General features: G+C 41.7%; 1 protein-coding gene across 2 annotated transcripts; it reads right to left on the reverse strand.

Moving 5' to 3' along the window:
• Window positions 1-412: 412 nt before the first annotated feature.
• PLEK (pleckstrin) lies at window positions 413-23,231 on the reverse strand. 2 transcript variants are annotated; one of them, XM_054063360.1, is made up of 9 exons: window positions 23,085-23,231; window positions 16,605-16,760; window positions 12,635-12,816; window positions 11,314-11,405; window positions 10,406-10,590; window positions 8,664-8,768; window positions 6,324-6,407; window positions 5,086-5,155; window positions 413-4,215 (listed from the first exon to the last, which is right to left on the reverse strand). In XM_054063360.1, the coding sequence occupies exons 2-9, from the start codon at window positions 16,752-16,754 to the stop codon at window positions 4,076-4,078; spliced, it is 1,008 nt and encodes a 335-aa protein (XP_053919335.1). In that variant the 5' UTR covers window positions 16,755-16,760; window positions 23,085-23,231; the 3' UTR covers window positions 413-4,075. The 2 variants fall into 2 exon arrangements, with proteins under 2 accessions (XP_053919335.1, XP_009554801.1); XM_009556506.2 differs by lacking the exon at window positions 23,085-23,231 and adding an exon at window positions 19,962-20,125 and having other exon boundaries at window positions 416-4,215.
• Between the last annotated feature and the right edge of the window lie 230 nt (window positions 23,232-23,461).

The following is a 23,461-nucleotide window of genomic DNA, read 5'->3' on the forward strand; positions in this document are numbered from 1 at the left end:
AAACAGGAGAGAGAAATCAGAAGCCCAGCTTCTAGTCTAATATTGTGCACAGAAGTTCACACTGAGCATGATCAAACCTTTATATATCGATGAGAAGACCATAGTTCTCAAGCAAAAACACAAACTAAAGGCACTCACAGAACTATTCACTACCCACAACCAGCAGAGGACTGTTATCTACTCATTTTGCTTTTTGAAGTTCCTCCTACAGCGTCCAAAGGTATAAACTGACATTAAAAAAACAAACACAAAACCAACAAAAAAAACCCAAACCCAGCCCCCACACCCCCCCTAAGGTGTTTCTAGCCCTCACCAAAAAAAAGCTTACCTAAGGGAAGTTTTCAGGATTCTTAGTTTTGGTGCTACCCAAGCCTGAATTCAAACCGTATGGAGGCACATTACAAACAACGAACAGAGCTTATCCAGGGCCCTGTGAAACAAGTTGTTTAAACCAAAAATAACATCTACTTCATTTGAGAACAAATTAGGGAGGAAAAAAAAAGGAAATAAATTGTGTTTAACATTTGTAATAAAGTGAAATCTAAGACAAGACAGAAACAGTATTACTGCACCAAAGAGTTATCTACAATATTGCACTCACAAATACAAATAAAAACTTTGTCTGAAAGAGTAATTTGACGATACATACTAGATCACACCTCAGAAGCCTTAACTAGATCTTTCTTCTTTATGAATTAACTATGATTAAAGATGCCTCAATAAAATGTTGTATTTCTAAACTCACATTTTCAGCAGACCTTTAACACTTCCAGTTAACTAGTTCTTTCAAATAAAAAGCAAAGACAGCACACTGCAAAAAAAAGCAACAAAATAATACTAAACTTACCCTTCAGAAGGAAATTACAGCATAGAGAAAGTAACCAGCCCCCAGAAACCACTGCTAAAAACACGTTAGGGCAGAACTACCTCCACATGCAGCATCCATTGGCTTATAAGACCTTACACCTCTGTGAAAGTTTGTTGGGCTATTGCAATCCTTTCGGGTGTTATTTTTTTCAGTGTGTGTCTGTGTGGTTTGCTTTGTCCTGTTTTCTTTTAAACCATGGAAGAAGGAGCAGAGTGTCTACATGAGTATTTTTATGGGTGCAGGGTTAATAAACGTTACTGTAAACCTGACTGTAGGAAGCACACAGTCAGTGTCCAAAGGGAGGGAAAACTGCGCAGTGTAAGATGTTTGACTTACAACATGGCTTTATAGGAGATGGTACCATACAAGCCTTACAGTAATCAAAGATTATAAATATAGTCTTTGTCCACAATGGTTCATTTTGCTGTCCTTTAGTCTATGAAAAAAGACTAATTCCTGTTATAAGTAAAAAAGGAACTAGTGCTGATGTAGTAACTGCTGAGTGCATAGCACTGTGATTTAAATAGAGGGTGAAAACGGAGGAAGCATAGCACGTGAAAAAAGAGCATTGCTCTTCTATTTTTCCTCTTTCAATTAGTAGTTTCTTGTACTAGGCCTGCACTCCCTTTGTGCTGGCATTCAGGATACATGCCCGTTCCCTTCCATACCCTCTACATAACTAGGCTGGCCTCATAATTTGATGGACTTGTAGCTGCTATTTGATGCTGAATTCCCTTAGACAAGACCTGTTTAGTGTCTCTAGAAACTGAGCAATGTAAAATTAACCTTTTTTTTTTTTCCTCATATAAAGACAATAGTCCTCACCACCTTGTCTCCACTTCAGGACCTCTCTCCTTAGTGACTTCCCTGACTCAGTTCAAGGCTTGTTATAATTTTCATAATCTCATGCACAATTCCTAAGGTCAGACTGCTGGTCGCATTCAGGTACCTACTTTGATTTTCAAAAGCACTGCCATGAGTTAGGAAGCCAAATGTCTTTGAAAACTAGCCCCATATTAACCCTAGTCACCAGTTGATCCCTTGTGAAGAACTTATCAAAGAGAAAAATCTGTGAAATATATTGTCTTGTCTGAAAATGGACTAGAGCACACTCCCCCTAGAATACAGAGCTAATAATTGATATAAACATGCAGGAGGATCTGCCTAAAACATAGAACAATTTAGAGTCACTCACACTACCAGCCTCAGGAAAATGAAAGCATTTACAGCAGGAATGTAGGTAGGGTGGCATAAGACACACACTTCCAATCTTCCCATTTCCACCAAGAAGCAGACAGCTACATAACCATGTGATCCACCTTCAAAAGAAATGCCTATGAGGTTAAAGACCCTGTTGATATAGTCTGGTACAAACATACAAGCTGATTCTCAAATACACTGACCTCACCACCTACCAGAGAAAATACTGTTTATAGGTGGGCATCTGTACCCTTGACTGGGTACAGGAAAAGAATAAAGCCAAATACTATTAAAACGTCTTAGTTTTATTAAAAAGTAGCAGTTGTATCCCTCCTTTGCTAAGCTGGGCAAGTTTCAGTTGCTTAGTTTTATGTGGGTTTTCTTTTCTGTTTTCTTGTGCCATAGGATATTTTTGGGTTAGTGAGCTCTGAAAGTAAAAATAAGCAGCAACCACAAAGCAATTATCAAGAAAGCAGGGTGAGCAAACGGGGTATCTTTTTGCCGTGAGCCTTCCTTCCTCAAAATGACAGACTAGGCTTCAGTGATCCTGTCAGCTTGCATGAGATACAGGAAATGCCTGCCAGAAGACGATATCCTCTGGATGTCTTAAATGGACACAACAATGTAATGTCTGGCAGCCTGCTGCCCCTGCAAGGCTCTGTTTTCTTTGTGATAAGCAATACCAAGGCAAAAGACATTCAGACTCATTAGCTCAGATACAGGTATAATTAAGCAGAATTGAAGAGAAGCTTTTTCAGCCTGAAGAGATCTGAATAAGAATTCTTGAGGATAAATTACCTCATTACAACTACAAACAGAGTTTTAAAAGTTTTGAAGTTCAGTTGCACTCAGAAACATCAGTCTGATGAAACATCAGGAACAGTCTATGTACAGAATCTGACATTAACCCAACTTTCAACTCGTGCTTCAAGTTTAAGACTTAGAAGTTTGATAGATACAGTCAGACAAAACCGTAAGGATTGATCAGGTAAACTGACCCTATCAAATAATAATGTTTATTTCAATTACAACAAGCACAAGGTTTCTCTTATATTACTAAGGTACAGAACCAAGAATTGAGTGTGTTGCTGGAGGTTACAAAATGAAAAAGAAAAATCTAAACCAAACCACTCCAACCAGTATTTCAAAGTAGCCAAGTCATGGATCCTTTCTTTTTTTCTGCAAGATTCTTAATTCAAAGACAGGTCAAATCAGCAGTATATGACACTCTAGCAACTGCATTGGAGACCTAAATGGAGGGAAACAATGGTCCTAAAACAGATTCTTGTGGAGAAATTTAGTGAAGGTGAAAATCATATGATAAAGAAGTTGAACCAAGATTGCTTTGTCTTTAAAATACTGTAGAAAGGGACTTTTCTTCATACCCCTGTCATTGAGTTGTACTTGCTTTCTGAATGGTGTTTCCATAGCTGTCTACATCCTTCCCTTCCTGGACACCGAAGGATTATAAAGGAGTGGATCAGGTTTCAAAATAAGTTGATTTCTTTCCTTAAATCCAAGACATTACTCGTATAGGTGAACAAGCAGTAAAAAGACACGATAAAGAAGAAAGTATAAAGCTTGTCTTGGGAAGTCTTTGAAATATCTGAAGACACTGAAACACAACACAGGCTGAATGGCAGGTGAACCCTTGAGTTCCTCACTTACAGTCAGCGACATGACTCTGTCCCTTGATGGTGGTGAAATTCTCACTATCAGCTGTGGCAGCGGGGAAATGTATAAGGTACAACCTTCCAAAGGGGAACTAATTACTCTAAGCAGCACACACTAATATGGCATGTTCTATGCTACAATTTAGTAAAATATTATCATAATATAAGTGGAAAAACATTAGTTTGTTAGTGCCCACTATGGAATTGAAACCGACTACCCACCCTCACCCCTAACCCACAAGCCTTAGGATGCCATTCTGGATGATACTGCTTTCTTCTGTTTTGTTTTGAGCAACTAATTTCAGTTGTCTGTCTTCTCACTGGTAGATCATCTTCATTTTCCAGTCCTAGAAACTGTCTGAATTGCTTTGATCCACTCTGTACGCTCTGCGGATGAGGCTGCTTGCAAATAATAGTGGATATCATTTGCTGTGATGATTTCAAAGAGGATGTTGTCAACATCATACTTCTTGGCTACAGGGAAGAAATAAGTCAGTTATGAGAGAATGAAGTCTTGTATTTACAATGTTTCTTCCTTTACACACTGTAAGGGGATTTTCTTCCTTTTTACAGCTCTGCCTATCAGGCCTTCACAAAGAGATTGCAAGATTGAGTCTCCTCTCTTGGAGAGTCAACCCACGAATTCTGAACATTTCACCTTCCAGAGTCTCTGGGTAATTAATCTCTAGCTGCAGAAGGACCTCCAATCCTGTAGACAGGTCATAGTCCCCAAACCTTTCTGTGCCTTACCAGCTACAAAACCAAATGCTTAAGTCCATGCAACATCCAAAATCTCTGGTTCTTTTTGTATCTGCCAGCACAGGCCACACAGGTGCTGAGATGCGAATAGACCTTCTTGCTGGGTATGATAGCCTGCCTCTCCAGTAGAGAGGAGGATGTGTAGAATAAGTGTTTCTTGTCCCTTGCAGCAATGTTTAACCATTGCTGTTCCCACAACATTTAGTTTTGGGAGGGAACAGAATGTGAACAGTAATAATTTGTTGGCATAACCATGTCTGATGTAAAGCTTCCATCCCAAATTCATCAACTAAAAAGAGCAAACTCAGTTTACTTTTTCCAAGGCCAATTATCCTAACACAGGGATGGTGTCATCCTTTCAACAAGTCTTCTCTAAACAACTGACAAAACACAAGATTCCCTGTTGCTACCTTTACTACAGTATCCTTCTCCAGTTATTAGGACAGCAATAGAGTCTAGTTACTAGAGGAGTTACTGAACTGTTGCACATAGATCACTTTTAAATAAAAACCACTTGTGATTTCAGGCAGACTGAAAGAATGAACCAAAAGGGTATTACACAGCTTATTCAATATGGTTCCTTACAATCTGGCATGTCTTCTACTGCTGTCACCACACAGCCTCTCAAGTGAATTGCTCCTAGTGGTTCTTCTCCCTGGTGAGGACATGGAATCAGAATGAAACGCAACACTTCTAAAACTGTTTACATTTTAATATCTGGCTACAACTCCAGAATGGAAACAAAAACATTTGCTGACCCTTAGCATATGACCCAGAAAATCATGGGGTGCTCAGTGTGTGTGTGTGACATGGAGAGTAGGGGCTGTGATAGGGGGAAAACCTCCAAGTACAGAAGAAATCTCTTTTGGGATTTGGAATTCAGGATCTGCAGATTATTAGCATGTCCTGTACAAAGGCACAAGAATATAAGCCTTGTGCCAACTATAACTTTCCTTTTGATCTCCCAATGAAGAGAAAAAAAGATCAGTTAGAAAAAGAGCAGATCTTAGAAGTATTCTTACCAAGCAGCAAAAGCAGCTATAACCTTATTCACAAAACGTCCTCTTGTACATTTCAGGACTGTGATAGTCAAAGAAGGGATGAAGATGCATTTTTGTTATCGTAAGTTTCAAAGAAGCAATCCCTACAAGCTGACACACCTCAGGTCTTTGGGGTCCCAGAAGTGGGAAAGGCAAGCTGGGAATAGGGAGGTCAGAAACTCCTCACAGTTGATCATCCAGTGTATCTAGGTTGCCTCTATCAAGGGGGACATGCACAGCGTAAAGCATCTGTAACCCACAATGGCACTGCTCCTGCAGCAATACAGGATAAAATAAAACCTGTGGTCTGAATCCAGCTTTTGGGGGGCATATTTTGCCTGTGGCAAGGCTCCCACATTTCTTAGGGCAAGGTTTGGCCTATTAGAATTATATAAGAAATGGAATGCCATGTCTCAGCCTGACACAGAAGGTACTTCAGTTATAAACTGCAAAATTACTGTATTGTGTTTGCTTGCACTTATGACCTAGTTAATTTCAATCAAGTGAGAGCACACATTAATTCTGATTCATCACAGATAAGAGCACAGTTCAGTGTTACCTGCTTCCAGGTCTTGGTGGCACTTGCCACCCTGACTTGACAGCCCCAGAAAGCATCCCTCACTCTACTTTTGCAGAGGATTGCTAGGCTGTCTGAGCATGAACAGCCCTACAGTCCTGCTTGGTCTTCCCTATCACACATTCCCATGCAAATGCCCCATTCAGATATTTCTACAATGTGTTTGCTTTAAAATAAAACAGGGGAATAAACCACACGTCTCTTACCCCAGCAGGATCGTAGTAGTGAAGATATGCTGGGTCGTCTCTTAAAACAAACTTTCTCACTTTCCAGTTCTTCCTCCGATGTCCCTAAGAAAATCCAAAAACAGGAATGTCATGAACTGCTTTGCTTGCAAGCACTTGCAATCAGCTTACCTGCATGAAAGAACAGGCAAATACAAAAGGGTGAATACTTTGGACAGGAAATATTTGTTGGAGTGGAACTTGAGTCTGGCCTTTCTGCATACCACTCTTTTTCCTAGCAACTGGGTTGTCATACTGGTTTCTCTTTTTGGTTCTTTTTGTGCAAAAGTAGAACAGCTTCAACATAGGAGGTTCCCCTAAACATATCTCATAGTCTAGTAGTTATGACATTCACATGAGGCCTGTGAGAACCAGGTTTAAATTCTTGCCAGATATTATGGCTGCAAAATGTCTTGCAGGAGGGTACTTCAAGCTATTGGCAAGAATGAGCTGAAGATTGTTCTCTCCCTGCAAAGACAATAACAACCTAGCAACAACAACAAAAAGGCTTTTCTGGCTAAAGCACCCCAGAGAGTGTGTATGGCTGAGAAGCTCAAGCAGAAATAACACCACCTTCTGATAGGGACATGGATGCCTCATTGCCTGTTTTCAAGACCAAAATGATGGGTGGGGAAAATCCAGATCTGCTGAAAGCATTCTCAGCAGAAGCAGTGACACTTCCAAGCAATGATCCACGGCTCACTGGGGGTGACCAAATCCAGACTAACAATGGTGGCAAGCTGTCATGAATCACTTCTCCTCAGCATTTCAAAATATTAGTTTCTCAATTAGCTACACTGTTTGCAAAGTAAGCTCCTACTAACCAGGAAGATGTGAATGTGACAGGGTAAAAATTAGTGGAAAGATGTGTCTCTAATTTCTTCCATCACTTTTGAGTAATCTGATTAAGCAAAAGAAATACAAGTGAGCACCACCAAAAAGTTCTTAGGCTCCCAAGGAATATTTTAATGGTGGAGGTTCAGACTAATTAAGAAACATTTCTTTACAAGAGGGTGGTCAAACACTGGAACAGGCTTCCTAGAGAGGGGTCAATACCCCAAGCCTGGGAGTGTTTAAGAGGCATTTGGACAAGGTCCTTAATAACATGCCTTAACCTTTGGTTAGCCCTGAAGAGGTCAGGCATTTGGACTGGATGATCGTTGTCAGTCCCTTCCAACTGAACTATTCTATTTTATTCATTGAAGAATCCTGATTTTGCCTTCAGTTCACTAATATCTGCTTGCAATGGCCTCAGAAAGCAAGGATCTTACCATGACGTTCACCATACTGCCTAAGTTTTGCTGGAAAGGAAAGTATACAGTTATCATCCGTCTTACTCCTTTGCTCCGGTGTGCTGAAAAAGCCCATGAAAACTGGCAAATGGAGCCAGTTTTGTGTCCAAAGGAACACTGAATTAGCAGCCTTTTTAACCAAGTTCAGTTTTACATCGTACCAATGACTTGCCACATCTCCTGCTTTAGCACTCTTTTTTTTTCCCCGAATGCCCCTGTACTCAGCATTGGCGAGGCCTCACCTCAGATCCTGTATTCTGTTTTGGGCCCCTCACTAAAGAAGGACATTGAGGTGGCTGGAGCATTTTCAGATAAGGGTAACGAAGCCGGTGAAGCGGCTGGAGCACTTTCAGATAAGGGTAACAAAGCCGGTGAATGGGCTGGAGCACAAGGCTTATGAGAGGCAGCTGAGGGAACTGGGGTTGTTTAGCCTGAAGAAAAGGAGACCGAGGGAAGACCTCATCACTGTATACAACTGCCTGAAAAAAGCTTGTAGCAAAGTGGGCGTTGGTCTCTTCTCACAACTAACAAACAATGAGATGAGAGGAAACAGCCTCAAGTTGCACCAGGGGAGGTTCAGATAGATATTATGAAAAATTTCTTCACCAAAAGGACTATCATGCACTAGCACAGGTTGCCCAGGGAGGTGGTTGAGTCACCAGCCCTGAAGGTACTTAAAAGACAGGTAGATGAGGTGCTCATGGGTATGGTTTAGTAGTGGACAGGTGTGATTGGACTTGATTATCTCAAAGGTCTTTTCTAACCAAGTGATTCTGTGATTCCTAATTAAATCTACAAACCACCTTATTTCATAGTAAGAACAATAAACCTTGCAACACTGGGCAGAAGCCCTGCTGCCATGCTACGGCAAACGTTCTTTGTGCAAAAGCAAGAAGGACAGAGATGAAACCTGTCAAGTGTGGAGATAGCATAGGGTAGTTTCTTCTCTTAAGCTTTCAGGTGCAAAAAAGTAATCTTCTATCCACGCAACATCATCCCAGTGACAGGTTGGAGTACATGCAATACTGACCTGTTTCAGCAAACATCCTTGCTTGACTACCATGCCTCTGAATTCTTCTTTCAGGACAACATCATCATCACTAGAATTTCCCTCGCAGAAAAACCCACTGTCTGGCTGCATGATCACAAGAGAAAATTCAGAAGTTACACAGCTGCTGTATGTTTATGTAAACATATAAGTCTGGCTTCTCTTTGGCTTCACTCTACCCTGTTTTTTTAACACCCAAAAAAACTCTCTTACTGGAAAACACCTGCCAGGGAAGTTGAGGAGCTCTCCAAGCCACCATGGAAGCATTTCAGTGTGAGGTAGGACCACACCAGTAAGTCTCAGAGCATCTGAACAGAACTGGAGCATCTGTGTGTATGTCACTGCCTCCACTGGTCACATTTCCTCCACAATGGACAGGCTGCCTCAAACCGGTGAAGTCACGGTTTTTTAAATGCGCAGACAGCAGTGCATGTGAAGCAATGCCAGCACAGCCAATACACTCCAGGCTGGACATCTCTGCAACCAACAGATCCTTCTTCTCCCTCCATCCATCACAACTATCTAGAATTCAGGAAGAAAAAATGTTCCATCTAGGCTGTCCTCTCCAAAACCAACTACCCCTAGATTTTTAAATTCACAGTTTTCTATATCTGGGATGTTGTGATGTGTGCACATCACAACAGCATAGGCTGCCTCAGGATCCATGCATCACATCTGTTCCACACCAGATAAATTGTGACACTACTTACTGGAACCTTACACTGTTTAAATGAAGGTAACCATTCATATGGCTTAGAGTTAACATCTGTGCTGCCTGCTTGTACGGTAGCAATTCAGATATTGACTTTATGTGATCTCCTCACACCACACTGGTATTGAATCAAACTAGAAACAAGCTGAAAATCAGTGGAGTGCACATGTGCAGCTAGGAGAAGTCTCTCAGGCAGTCAGAAATTGTGATGTCCACCAAAGCGGCCTTCACCAGCAGTGTCTCTGCTGCCATAAGTCTCCCTACCAGAGATACATTCTAGGAAAACAAATGAAGTAATGGAAGATTGATTTTGCTGAAGTTGAGTGATTTTATGTGGTAAACATAAAACGAATTGTAATATTTAAGCATTTTACTTGGCAAAAGGCATACTTTGTTAGTGGAAGTTTATAAGCCAAACATCTTTAAAACAGTATTCGACTATGATTGTGATATTGCAGGTTCTTCAAATCAGTCTACTGAATATGAAGCAGTAAATTGAAAAGGTTGGGTAAGCTACATGGGACAGGTATTATTGGGGGAATATTAAAAACTTTTGCTTCTCTGCTCACAGACAAACTGTGTGTCTGTATGTGTGCACTGAGTCAGATTTGATGGCTCTGCACAAAAATGGGTTTGTAGCTTCTGCCACCCTGAGAAGCCCCATGATAATGAATTACTCTCTTCCCTTCCACTGAATCATCAGGGGAACTGATGGCTACATTCTGGCCGCTGGTGAAATTACCAGGAAAAAAAGTCTAGATTAAAAAAAAAAAACAGCCTGATCTCAACACTCAGTTCACATTTAGAAGGGTGTCAGAAGAAATATGTCATGCTTACAAATATTTAAGTGAGCCAGTTTGTTCCGAGTATCACATAGAGAAAGATAATTAACATGGATCTGCATCTCTGTACAATCTTTCCTCCAGGAGTTAAGAAACCCAACAAGAAGCCTGAGAAAAGCAGAACATCTGCAAGTCTGAGACAATTAAAAGAGTCAGAATACAACACTCACAAAGTAGTAGTAGGCATCAACCAGATCCAAGAAGGGCGTGTCAGACAGGCCCTCGGCAGCAGCCTTGGATGTATCCCCTGCAGGCTGTAGGTAGCCTTCACTCAAGAGGGAAGAGGCAAGCATGAGACCTTCCTTGCGATTTCGGATGGAGTTGCTGGACACCAGCCAGTCAATCACAGAGGTGCCTGGTTACAAAGGAACAAACAACATCAGCCACAAACCAAGACAGGCACAAAGAAGCCTAAAAATAAATAGGCAACATGCCTACTCCATCTATTCATCAATCTCCTGAAAGACGTTCTTAAGTGACAACACAAAGCTAATCCGGAAAGGTGCTCAGGTCTTCCAATGAGGTACGGCAAATTCAACTGGTGGCAGGGGCCAGTATAGCTCTTGAACACTGTACCTGAGGGAGAAGAGAGCTGGGAAGGGATGCAGGGCTGTGCTGGGAAGCCTCAGGGACTGAGGAAGTATGAAGGACAGCCACGCCTGGAGAAGACAGTCTGCAGGCTGCTATGTTACTGACACAGTGCTGTTGAAATGGTGATTTTTGACTCTTAGCACCCACAGATTTCACTTGGACAGGAATCAATGTGACATAGTTAGTTGATGAAAAAAATCAGAAAGGACTAATTCTTCTGGAGTTAAGCGTTTCATTGAACTTTATACAAAGATCTACTTCAATCCTTCCGGCACTGGTTAAATTTCTTCCTCCTCTCTTGCTTATCATGGTCATGACTGAATACTTCATCCTTTGAATACCTCCTGTGTTGTCAAGAAAAGATCTGCCAGGTTTTCTTCTCAAACTTCTCTGTACTCTACAGAACTTAGAGTCCTCTTTTCTGTCTTTAGCCTCTCAGCCTTGTGCTCCCTTTGTTGTATGGAAAAGAGGCAGAAGAGCTGCTTACCTGTAAAGCAATAATTGAACACTTTTTTATCTTTTTCCAGCTTCAACTCCTTTATTCCCTTTTCAGGATCTTTCATTGAGAGGTACAAAGCACTGTGCATAAAAAGAACCACAGAAACTGTCAGCAAATAAAAAGCTTTAGCCAGGTGATATCATTGTCATTCATGAGGTCTTCACATTTTCCTGGCATTTTGATCTCTGCAAAGCAATGGCATGGCTTAGTTTAATATCCTAAAAAATTTACATTGCAAAGCCTGGAAGCCTCACTACATCACTGTCACAGCTGCAAGAGCAGAAGCAGGAGTGCACAAACAGCTCACCACACCCCCCATACTTTAAGAACAGAACAACTTGTGGTGACTGTAGTGCGAAGAGAACACCCACTGCTGAGGCACCTTCACAGGGCCTCACAGTCTCAGTGCTGATAGGGGAGCTCACTGCTTTGCTATGTTCTCCCAAGAGTCCTTGGCTGAGCAGAAACCCTCTGACACTGTGACACCTCCAAAGCCTGCATGCTGTCAGGAGCCTTAAATAACCTCAGTGACTCCTGGTCTGACTTCCTTCCTCCCACACGCCTTTTATTTGCTGAGAACTCTAATTCCTTGGAGCTCTGGAATGACAAGAGGGACAAATATTAAATGTCATAGGCTAAGTCCTTTGGCCTATTAGTCATGGTGATCCTCCGCTGAAGCCTGTGAATTCGGATTTATTTGGATCTTGGCACTATGCAGTCCTCCAAGTAGCACTGCAAGCTCATTTATATCTTGGTATTTACTGCTCAGGGGCAAAACTTAAGTTATTCTTAAGTTTTTTAAGTACTGACAAACAGATGGCATCCTGTGTGTGCCCTTTTATCTCTTCTCCTTTTGCCAGTTTCGAGTTCTCTGGCAGACACTCTGCACACCTCACCACCCAAAAAAAGCAGGCTAACATCAGCATTTCTCTGGAGAGCAAACAAAAGGTTTAAAATAGTTTTGCAATAAATCAAATATTGTATAAAAATGTTTCTCCTGGAAGAGGCACACTTTGCCTAGGGTCTCCTTTTGCACCACAGTGTGCTCAGAAATCTCCTTATCAGCAAAATCCTGTGATAAATAAGCATACTTTTAAGCAATTAAAATTGATCTTCCCAGTCCTGATCGTTAGCTCCTTTCTACCACGTTGTCCACTCTGAAAACGTGAGTCAAGCAGAAAGGACTGTGAAGAAAACTAGAGAGGTAGTGAGGACAGAGATGCTCATAGCTCTTCCAGACTAGGGTTACAGATCTGGCACACCACCTGTGGATGGAAGTAAGCAAGGGAGCAGAGCTACAAGAACGAACCTCAGGTTGATTGTTTCAGGAAGTCTGATAGACTTTCTTGTGGATTTTCTGGCAAACCTTTGGCCTCCATCTAGGCAACGAATTGCTTTCTTGATGTCCCGTACCCAGGCATCTCTCTCTTCCAGGTAGGCAGCTTGAAAAAAGTGGTCCTGCTGCTTGGCCACAGTGAGCTTGAAGACAAACTGGAATGATATATGAAGTTTCGTTTAAAGTTACTTTGGTGTAGCCAGTTGGGTGTGATTAACCTTGTACCACCACAACATACAACCTGACTGTGCCCAAGGGACTATGAAAAATACCTTAGAACCACAGTTAAACTAAAAAAAAAAAAAAAAAATCTCTGAAGAATAACATGAACAGGCATTGCAGGTAACTGACTCCTTCATTTTTCCCTGTGAAGGATCCTGATGTTGTGTCTACAACTGAGGTTAGTGGCACTGTAATAGCTGCAGATTTTAACTTTTGCTGGGGAGCTCAGCACAGCTGAAAGGCTGAAGTGCCCAGACCCTGCAGGCTGACAGTAAAATTTGTCCTAACGTTGCAGAGATGTGATCAGCCTGAAGGAGGAAAAAACTTTGCATCATGTTGCTCGGCTACTGATTCACAAGGGGAGAAAAGGTCACATTCACACTGGAGAGTAGCTGAACACATCTGCAGACTAGCAAACCTTTAAGGGCTTGGTCGGGAGATGATATATCCAACCCTTGGATACATCGTATGATCACTACCTTTCTAGATACACTAGCAACAATGGGAAAATTGTTATTTCCCAGAACTGAAAAAAGATCTTTTAAAGGTAGGTCTAAGCAAAAAAAACATTAATCTGAAAAAAAAAAAATCTACAAAGTTCACACTGTTTGATCTCATTTTCATTCAGTAATCTTTTGGGTGGAAAACGTGGATCTAATTCCTCAGTCAAGAGGGTTTCCAGTTCCTCTAAAATACGATTCTCCATAAGGGGAACTGTAATTTCTTCCATACTTGTATTAGAATAAACACAACAAGTTCTGACTCAACAGGCATCTAAAAATGACAGGCTAATCAGCAAGCAAGCAGCATGGCTTGGTGATGGCAAGTAAAGAAGCGACTGCTGTCAAAGAACAGAGAGCAGTGAATCTACAGCAACAAAATCAAAAAACTGAATGAGTCTACTGAAGCCTGTGTTTGTATATGGCTCATTTCTGAACATCCCTCATACACATCTTCCATATGTGTTGCCAATGTGAAAAAGTCTGACACCCTGAAATGGTGCAGAAGTCCCACTGGCTTTCACAGATGACAGATTTCAATCTTATAAAGCACTGCCTCCTCAAAAATCCATTTCAGACAGAGAAGTAACCATTTCTTGTCTGATACTGTTCATATTTCCAGCATCACCCACCTTATCTATTATGCAGTTAAGAGCCACATCCTGAAAACTGACATATAAGAAAGGGGGTCTGCAAGAAAGCTGGGAAGGAACTCGTTACAAAGGCTTGTAGTGATCGGACTAGGGGCAGTGAGTATAAACTGCAGAGGGGCAGATATAGATGAGACATAAGGAAGAATTTCTTCACTATGAGAGTGGTGAGACACTGGCACAGGTTGCTCAGGGAAGCTGTGGCTGCCCCATACCTGGAGGTGTTCAAGACCAGGTTGGATGGGGACTTGGGCAGCCTGATCTGGTGGGAGGTGTCCCTGCCCATGGCAGCAGGGGCTGGAACTGGATGATCTTTAAGGTCCCTTCCAACTCAAACTATTCTGTTTCTATGATATGGTGCATGTGTAAAGCAGACATGCAGATCTCTCCAAACTCCAATATCCGAGAGTTAGGCTAACACACTACATTAACAGAATAAAATGTCAAAACATTAAACAAGCTTTTACCAAAGGAAAAATCATCATTCTCAAAGTCAAAGATGTGAGAAGCAGTGTACAGTGAAATGCTAAAGAAGATTATTCATTTCTATTTTTCTTTTTCCCAAGAGACTAGGAAAGCTCTTTCTCTTAACTTTAGCTTTTAGAAAGCCTGGCCACTAAGCAAGATATCAAGGCTTCCTCTGAAACTGGTGAAGAGGTTTAGTCTCTAATGCTACAATTGACCAAATCTTCCTCTGACGATGCATATCTGTTTATGCTTTTAAGAAAATTAAACCATTAGACTGAATTAAATGCTAACATTTTAGTCAGATTCATTTGTCCTAACTTAAAATATGAGCAACCATACATGAGAACGCCATCCACAGGTAAACCATGGGGAAAACAGAGAAAGCACAAGTATAGCAGAATTAACATCACGTTAAGCAAGGACCAAACTTCAGATCAAGAACAGCAAACAGTGGTGAATGCATTTTGAAATAAAATCTCAAAATATGCAGTTGCAGCCTCTCCTGAACAAGGCTATATATCTGTTTAACAAATCCAAGATCATTTTCTTTTCCCTCAGCCCCTGCTTTTTGCAATTGATATAGGACATAAAGTGTGTTGGTCATGTACCCTAAGGTTTCAAGGTAGGCCCTGATGCACATACACAAGCTGATTGAGAGAGCTGACATCTAACCAGATGAATATAAAAGTCTGCACATGGCTCAACAGTTACTACCCCAAGTGAGCAAGACAGGACTTAAAACTGACATAATGAGAATTATCCCACTTTTCACTCTACACAATGCCTGCCCTAAAAGCATATTTTCATTTCCAGCCCTATGAAGTAACTTAGCAAACCACTCAGAACCAGAGTAATTTCTATAAGAGGAAGGTTTTGGTACACAACTAATGAGAAGGCAGGATGGAATGCAGAAGATTTGGATTCAGCAGTATAGTAAAGCTGTAAAACGCAAGATACTAAAATCAATATACTATATTTTCAAGGAATATATGTAGAAATTTAGGTTCAGTGGACAGTAACTGTAATTGTAAAAACAATCGCAGTGATGGCATTCCTCATATGAATAAGTGTGTTGCAGTTTTAACTGTTTGAACAGAGCAAATTCAAAGAGAAAATACGCCTCCAGGGACTGGTACATCCTTCAAGCAACTCTTTGGGCAGGTTAGGACCTCTCTCACTCTCCCTTCAGCAGACATTGGGTGGTTCAGACCTCTCTGCCTGTTTTGTAGAATGCACATACGCTGATGAATTATCTTTTCCTTATTGTTAAATGTGCTATTGTTACTGACATTTCGAAGCAACTACTATAGACCAATACTGATGTCAGTGCCTCTGTGGGAGTTTAAAAAACAATTAAAAAAAAAAACCACAAAAGAAACAAAAACTCACGCCCTCAGAAACTGTTTGGAAAGGAATGTCTTGTGAGAAAAAACTTGATTTCTAATATTATAATGTAGGGTCAGTGATGCTTTTGAACATCGTACCCTTCTTTCCATGAATTATACCTCATGTATAAAGGAGTGCTTTGCTGCAGCTTGTTAATTAGATGATGTAGGGACATGGTGTCAAATCAGCAGAATTAGAAGCAAATGTGTGCATTTAGTATCTGTTCCTTTATTTGGTTATTTATTGTTCCTGCCCTGTGCTCTAGTCCTTAGGCATAATTTTGCTTCACCTTTATTATTAATGGTTTGAAAAGATTTCAAGGCAAGAGCTGTAACACAAAGCTCCCAACGAACGCCCAGGCAATGCACTGACAGCTCCTGGCTGTAGCAGAAGGTCAGGTCTGAAGCTGCAGAGGTTGGACAGCAGGGCTTTCTGAGCCATGCCCAAGGGTGGCTCAGGCAGGAGCTGTGAGCAACAAGGAAGAGTAAATGAGCTTGACCACAGCAGTTAATTTCAAACCCTTCTGAATCAGTTGGACAATCCACTTGCCAGCTCAGGGATCAAAAAAACTATCTTAGGCATGGGGTGGGAATGCATGATCATGCGATTCTCCTTTCAGGTATGATAATACACTCTCCTGCAGACAGCTCACAGTACCTAGAGAGAGCTAGGAAGAGCACATCATTAACCATCATCATAAAAAAAAAATGTACTTACCATTCTTTTGCCAAAATCTTGGCATGGGCTGTTAATAGAGCTTCCTTTTAGTGGGATCATTCCTTTGGGGCTGTTGTCAGCCTTCCGTTTGTAGAATTCAATTCCATCTTCTAAGAGCACGACCCACATTGCCTTCCAGGTATTAAACATGCTGCCCTGCATCAATGAATCACTCTGTATATTACGCTCAATAAGTCACTCTTCACATGGTATCTACTAAAGATATGACCCTCCAGAGAGTGTCTGACTGACACTAAGATAACTGTAGTTAGTGTCTTGAGGGGAACATACCACAACCGCACCCATCTTACTATGCAGTAAAACATTGCTGTTATTCTTCTGACCACTATTCATTTCCCCTTGCAGTTGCCCCAGCCATGAGTTTTTCCAAACCACATTGCCTGCCTCAGCAGATGTTTCGTTTCACTATCAGTATGTCCCAACCACTGTCTTCAAGATAACATAATGGCAATGAATAATCTTCAAAATTTCTGGACGTGAACTGGCCCATTAGGATAGTCTCATGATCTTGGACATCCCATGCTTTATTTAGGGCTCGACAGTCAGTTGTTGAGGGTTGGGTCTCTGATAAGAAAGCACACACACCAGAGGATTTCTAGACATATAAGAACTAACTGTAAGAGTAATAGTTTAAGGGCCTGAGGATGCTGATCTTCAATGCTGTGGTGAGGAATTGAGGTACTTAATTTTTTAAAGCTTTTACCTCCTATTCCTGAAACACAGCTGTCAGATGCAAGACACACAGAGATAAAGAGAGGTGTGGATCCTACATATAGTGAAACACTCAGCAAAACTCAGGGATTCAGAGAAGAACAACCTGTTTCTCTTTGTTGAGCATGATTAATCACTAGAATTACTAAGACTGTTGCACTCTAACAAGATGACCTCTCTGGTCCTGCCTGCAACCTCCTGCAAAAGCAGTCACAATTCCAGATACCCCAGTGACTCACTGCTCAACCAAATGAACACTTAGATATGCTGAATACCAGCAGTTCCTTTGAAGAGCTACCAAAGCACAACAAACACTTGTGGGCCCCAAATCAGAGAGGCCGTCCTTCAAAAATATTGGTTTCCCATGCTTTTTCTTTACAGTGATCAAAATTTATCCTCCCCCTCCTACATCTCCATCCACAGCATTGTTAATCCTGAGAGCCTTGCAGAGTTAGTCCACATTTGCATTTTGTATTTCTGAAGAAGTGAATGGGACAGAAACATGCCAAGTCTTTCACTTTATTTTTCCCCAAATTAACCCTTTGTCTGTCACATCCTTTTTTTTCCTGCTCTACCTTCCAAGAAAAGCCCCTTGCTCTCTGAATCAGACCTTATGTTCTGTTACAGGATGGGGAAGCAAAACTGACAGCTGAGATCTCAAAAGCCGGACCTGCTTCCAGCTTCTGCAGCCCTCACTGGAAGCAGAAGGTGCCCCACAAATGAACGCTATACCTTCTAAAGGAAAGTCACTGCCCTGTGGTGCTCTCCGGAAACCCAGCTAAACAGGGAACCACAAAAAAAGAGTCTCATCCTGGTACCACATATGGGTTGACTGCTGTTTTCTTTTTATTATTATTATTTATTTATTTTAATAAGCCATAAGGATTTACCATTTTTTGAAAGGACAAATTGGCCCACTGGATCTTTTCCTGCGTAATCAATTAAAACAATGACAAGACAAGAACTGTTGCAAACTCCTTTGTCTGTGGGTTTACCACAGGTTACAAAACTTCTGTTCATAAACAGACAAGTCCAGTAGTTCCCGAATAGCAGACTCTGCCATGCTCTGCCAATGGAAGCCACTATGGAACAGTTTTAGACTGGCAGTCTCAGATCCACACCATCAGCAAACTTGAGCACGGTCACATTGCTCTTACCTAAAGCATCTCATGAAAGACAAGTAAGCAGGATGTGGCCTTTGATTTTCTTGGACTAAAAATCAAATTGTCACACCTACTCCAAAGGCTGAAGATACAGGTGAGTGTTCCTTGAATTGCTCCCTGAAATCATTACCTGCTTCAAAAACACACACTTCCCTTTGGTAGAACAGCATTTTGTAACATCTGCAGCACTACAAGATTAGAAAATAGGCTGTTTCTTATGCTTGGAAGAAGACACAAGGTCCCTAAAATATACAAATAGAGGTTTAAGCTGACTGAAATTAACACCAAAGTCCCATCCCACTTCTACTGGAGGTCACATTGTCACAGCTAAAGCACTGACCCCAAATACAGCACTGCTCCCCAGTCTGATGTAACTATCAAGAGGAGAAAGTCGGTGACAAATGGCCTTCGTTCTCTGCAAAGAGATATATGGCGGCATGGATGACTTGTTTGGGAAGTCAAATGCTTGGTTTCACTTTACACGCATAAAGAAGAGAAGGAGAGTACATAATTAGCAGGTTAAGTTAATGAGGAGCACGCTCATCATAGCTGGAAGCTCTGGGTGTGGAATTCACAACAGCTTCACTGATATATCAAACAGCTGGTACCAATTTGATCTGTATCTTATGTTCCTTTTGCCCTCCAGCCCTTCCTCTACAACACTGTCATTCCTGGCCACCAGCAAAAGCTTACTTCTGAAGGGACAGAACCAACTGAGAGGCTGCCTGTTCTAAGAAACGGGCACGATTTCCACTTCCTTGTTGCCATTGCGACAGCACCTAGCAGCAACTTTAGCAGCACCTCAACAGAGAGACTTTTTGGGGACCCAGCATCCACATGAATGTGAGGGACTGACGCTGGCACATCTGTATGAATCTTTTCCCTAGCATACCAAGCCAGGCACACAGTTTGAGGTTGTCCCAGTGATGAAGTTACCAGCCATTCTGCTGTCATGGAGGAATATTGACTGTGAACCACTTGCTCTATATATCAGGCCACTGGAACTAGAGATTTGCAACATGCACAGCACAAATTTGGCTCTCCTTTGTCATGACAGCATCACTGGAGCTTTGCAATTACTTACAAACTTACTTCCTTTCAGTGTCAGTAGAAATAATACTGAGCAGTGGCCTTTTCAAGCTGCAACCTGTTTCAACAAGCTTCCACTAAGGCCATCAGGTTCGTTACTAAAAATACAAAATTTTGAAGCAAAGGTACATTGGAAATATGTGAAAAATGCCATAAGTAGTATTCTGACAAGATATAGCTGCTAGCAAGTACCTCTATAAGCACTAACACAGCATTGTTTCACCGCTCTAGGAACTCCATTCATTTGCCTTTTCTTTTTGGAAAGAAATTATCTTTTTTTTTAATAACTGAAAACAAAGTATGTTTCCTCACACCTTGCTAACCTATTCAGAGTTAGCTTCTTCCTCCACCCTGTCCAAAACTGCCCACTTACCTTCTTAACTAAGTAGCCCTCCCTTATGCGCATGGGTTCTCGCTCCATGTCTCAGGCAATCCTGCTCTCAGGTCTATCAACACTGGCAGCTGAGTTCTTCTGGCAGCAAAGTCTGAAGGCTGGCGTTTTTACGGTACAGCTGTGTCACTTTCACAAGTTCCTCTGCCTGCTAATCACATGAAAACCAGCCCATTTCCTCTTACAGAGTGAGAGATAGGGAAGTGCAGAGGCACATGTGTATTCATAGTTTGCCTCTGACAGAACAGGCAAGAGCATCACAAAATGCTCAACTGCATCAAACGTGGCCAGGCTTGATGACAGAGTCCTGGGAAATTACATACGTATTTTAGTGCCCAATCCCAAGAAATCAGGCCCACTCTGCAAATACATGAACTCTAGCAAAACAACAAACAGGATGGAGTACTGTGTTGCTGCTTAGTGCATGCTAAAAGGACCCAAGAGACAGGTTTCCACCTCATCGGTTCTGTCACTTCATCCCATCTCTGAAGTCTGACTCCCACTGAGGGAGCCCCTGGGGTCTGGCAGAGAGCTGGAGAGCCCTCACTTGGTTAATGACAACGCGCCCCCTGTTGTTACAAGAAATTTATTTATCAGACTCGATCAGGTCTGGGAGTTTGATGCTGAGACCTCCCAAAGACTTCAGCTGTCAAACGGATTACTTGGATTAGGCCAACGCGTTACATAAAGCACTATACAATGTCACTTTCTACAAGCATCTTTTATGTGCTGCAGAGCTCATTTAGCTATATTTGGTAAAAGAGAAGGCAAAATCATAATTTTTCAAAAGCTGAGATATATCAGAGTCACAATCCATCTTCCTCATACAGAAGGAAGGGTGTTGGTATACAGGAGACAATGAGGAGGCTGCTGCATTGCCAAGAGCAAAGTACTCTCCCATGCACAGGACTCTACATCGCTTCTACAGTTCAGACCATTCAGCTAAGGGCTGAGCCCAGATAAGGGTTACTCCATCTCTTACCTCTGCCACTTGTAAAGTCTCCCAAAAGGGGACTTTTCCCACAGAAATTCCTGCTCTCCGTTTGACTCTGTTTGTCTCAGCCTTTAGTCAGAAGTATACAGAAGCCTGCCAAGGTCTGTGACAGAGGATCAAAAGGTTAGAAGAGCCCTCAGAGACTTCCTCTAGCCATTCCTCTCTGATGCCTATTTAGCAGTTCTCCCACAGGTGAGATCGTGCTCTTTCCTTGGTCACCTGTATTAGTGCTTCACTAGCCCAGCTGCTGAATGTTTCTCCTCACTGGGTGAATTGGTATTTTCCTTTCCAGACCTTTCTCAACTAGCTGCTCCATTTTCACCTTCAGGCAGAGCACCTGTCTGTACCAGCAATCTCAGGCTTTACACTTTGCAGCGCATTCTGCCCACAGCATACCTTTTTGTGATGCTTTTATGTACTATTATGTTGTCAGTTTTCCTGTTTCTAGAACCTACAGAGTCTCAGTATGTTGTTCACTTGTTCATGTAAATCCTGCTACCATGAAGATCTGGTTGCTATTAAAGGCTGACCAAGTCAATCATCCATTAGGCGGTTTACAAATCAAAGGTTCAATATACACATTCCAAGTCTCCAGCCGCCAAGTGCACTTGATATCAGCCAACAGATTCTAAAATAACTAGAGAGACAGAAACTCACACATAGCTAATAGAAGCTACACACTCTTTGGAAACTGAGCTAAAAGTAAAAATTTAACATTAAAATGTGATCAAAAAGCTTTGTGTCACATTTACAGTAAAGAACCTGCCTGCCAGTCCCAGAGCCTGGAATGAAATGAAGATGCGTTTCAGAGTTCAGATGATCTAACTGAATTTTTTATTTTTGGTTCTGTGAAGGCTCTCTCCATTTTACATAAGCCTTTAAATGATGCTTGATGAACTCAGGAGCTTGCAGACTCCTCTTGTATAACGTCTTTTTTTGGTCAGTAATTCCTTTTGCTTTAAGAGGGTGAATTACTTCCTTCTCTTCCCTTTCATTCCAGTGGTTCCATCTTTGGGAAAAGGTGCGTTTTTTGGGTTTTTTTCCTTTTGCTCTGATTGGCTAGCCCAAAAATACAGGTCATAGGCCACTGAAAACTTCAATTAAATACCTTTCACTGTATGGCTGGAAGCTGACCTATCCCGTTACTATCTGCCTTGAGGATATAATGCTACAGAGCCCGGGGTGAGCATGAGAGACTAACTGGCTCACAGTTCACTCTTCCGTCTATACCTTGTGGCCCCTGAGACCTGAAGAAAGGAAATCTCTTCCCCAGCTGGAAGGGCTTATGGGGAACAAAGAAATAATCTGCCAGTATTTTTCTCCCTGCAGGCAGCTTTTCCACAGGCTTTGTGCTCTCCCACTGGTTCAGTGTTTGTGCCGTGTCAGGATGGCAGGGCCCTGCTATATAAATTGATTATATGAAATGTTCAGGCACAGATCATCTTCAATAGGGCTTATATAAGACTTGACGCTAAAATTGGTTTAACATGAGCAGAAAAGGATGCTGACTCCACAATTCTGAAAAAGCTCAGTTTCTCATTTACCTGTATGAAAAGCCCTTGGAGATGTGAAACGCAATTCTAAATATGGGGCACCAAACCAATGATTCCAGAATTTACTGTTACCTACTTAAGTGACTCAGTGTCAAAGCATAGAACTACCTCCATCCAGTATTAGCTGGATATAACACTTTTATAACACTTCTGTTACTCTATATTTTTTCTGTTTCATCTTCAAAGCTCAGGTATTCCTTTTGCCCTTCTACCTTATGTGTCTGGAACAATCCTTTTAACACTGAGGCTTGGTTTCATTTATCACACACAACCACAGGGGAATCAGCACTTCATCTCCTCCCAGGCAGAAACGTGCTAATCAGCAAAATCACTCCCATGAAGCAAAATGTTCCTTAACCACAGAGTGGACGTGGCAGGCGTGAGGGACAGCCTAGACTGCTGACATGCCTTCTTTGTGCAGCTATTCCTAAAGAGCAGCACCAGGCATAGGGGAGAGTAAGGACTTTATTTCTTCTAACTCTCCAAAGAGGGGAGAACAGAGCTTTGTCTAGCAGAAAGAGAAAGTTACTTGCATTGTGGAAACCTGCTATAACTTACCCTGTTCTTCCCATTTCTCTTCAAAGTAGATAAAGGTGCATCATGCTGGGTTAGAAGTGTTTGCCATGACAGCACAGTCTGCAGACTTTAGCTTGTTTTATTGTCAATCCGTTCTTGGACAGCAGATCTTGCTGCTGCATTTCTTCAGAAAATTCTGGGGGGTTTCTGCCACTGCAGGGTCCACTCCTAAGAAATATTTTTTAAAAAAGTGATCAATCACATTTATCTGAGCAAGATATAGCCGAGAGACTGATGGACTCTTACACTAAAAATCAGAGCTATATCTTTGCAAATAAATCTGTTGGCTGCAAGGCAGACAGGCAGTTTCTCAGCTCATTACATCAGCTTCACTGCTCTCTGTACTAGCCCTTGCATAG

This window comes from Cuculus canorus, chromosome 3 (assembly GCF_017976375.1).
Source record: "Cuculus canorus isolate bCucCan1 chromosome 3, bCucCan1.pri, whole genome shotgun sequence".
In the NCBI taxonomy this organism is placed as follows: domain Eukaryota; kingdom Metazoa; phylum Chordata; class Aves; order Cuculiformes; family Cuculidae; genus Cuculus; species Cuculus canorus.

Excerpts from the sequence above, each read along its gene's own strand:
- PLEK (XM_009556506.2), bottom strand. The coding sequence starts at position 20,009 with ATGGAGCGAGAACCCATGCGCATAAGGGAGGGCTACTTAGTTAAGAAG. Across the intron at positions 16,761-19,961 it reads AGGGCTACTTAGTTAAGAAG|GGCAGCATGTTTAATACCTG; the intron begins GTAAGTGGGCAG and ends TCATTGATGCAG. Across the intron at positions 5,156-6,323 it reads ACTACTACGATCCTGCTGGG|GGAGAAGAACCACTAGGAGC; the intron begins GTAAGAGACGTG and ends TGTCCTCACCAG.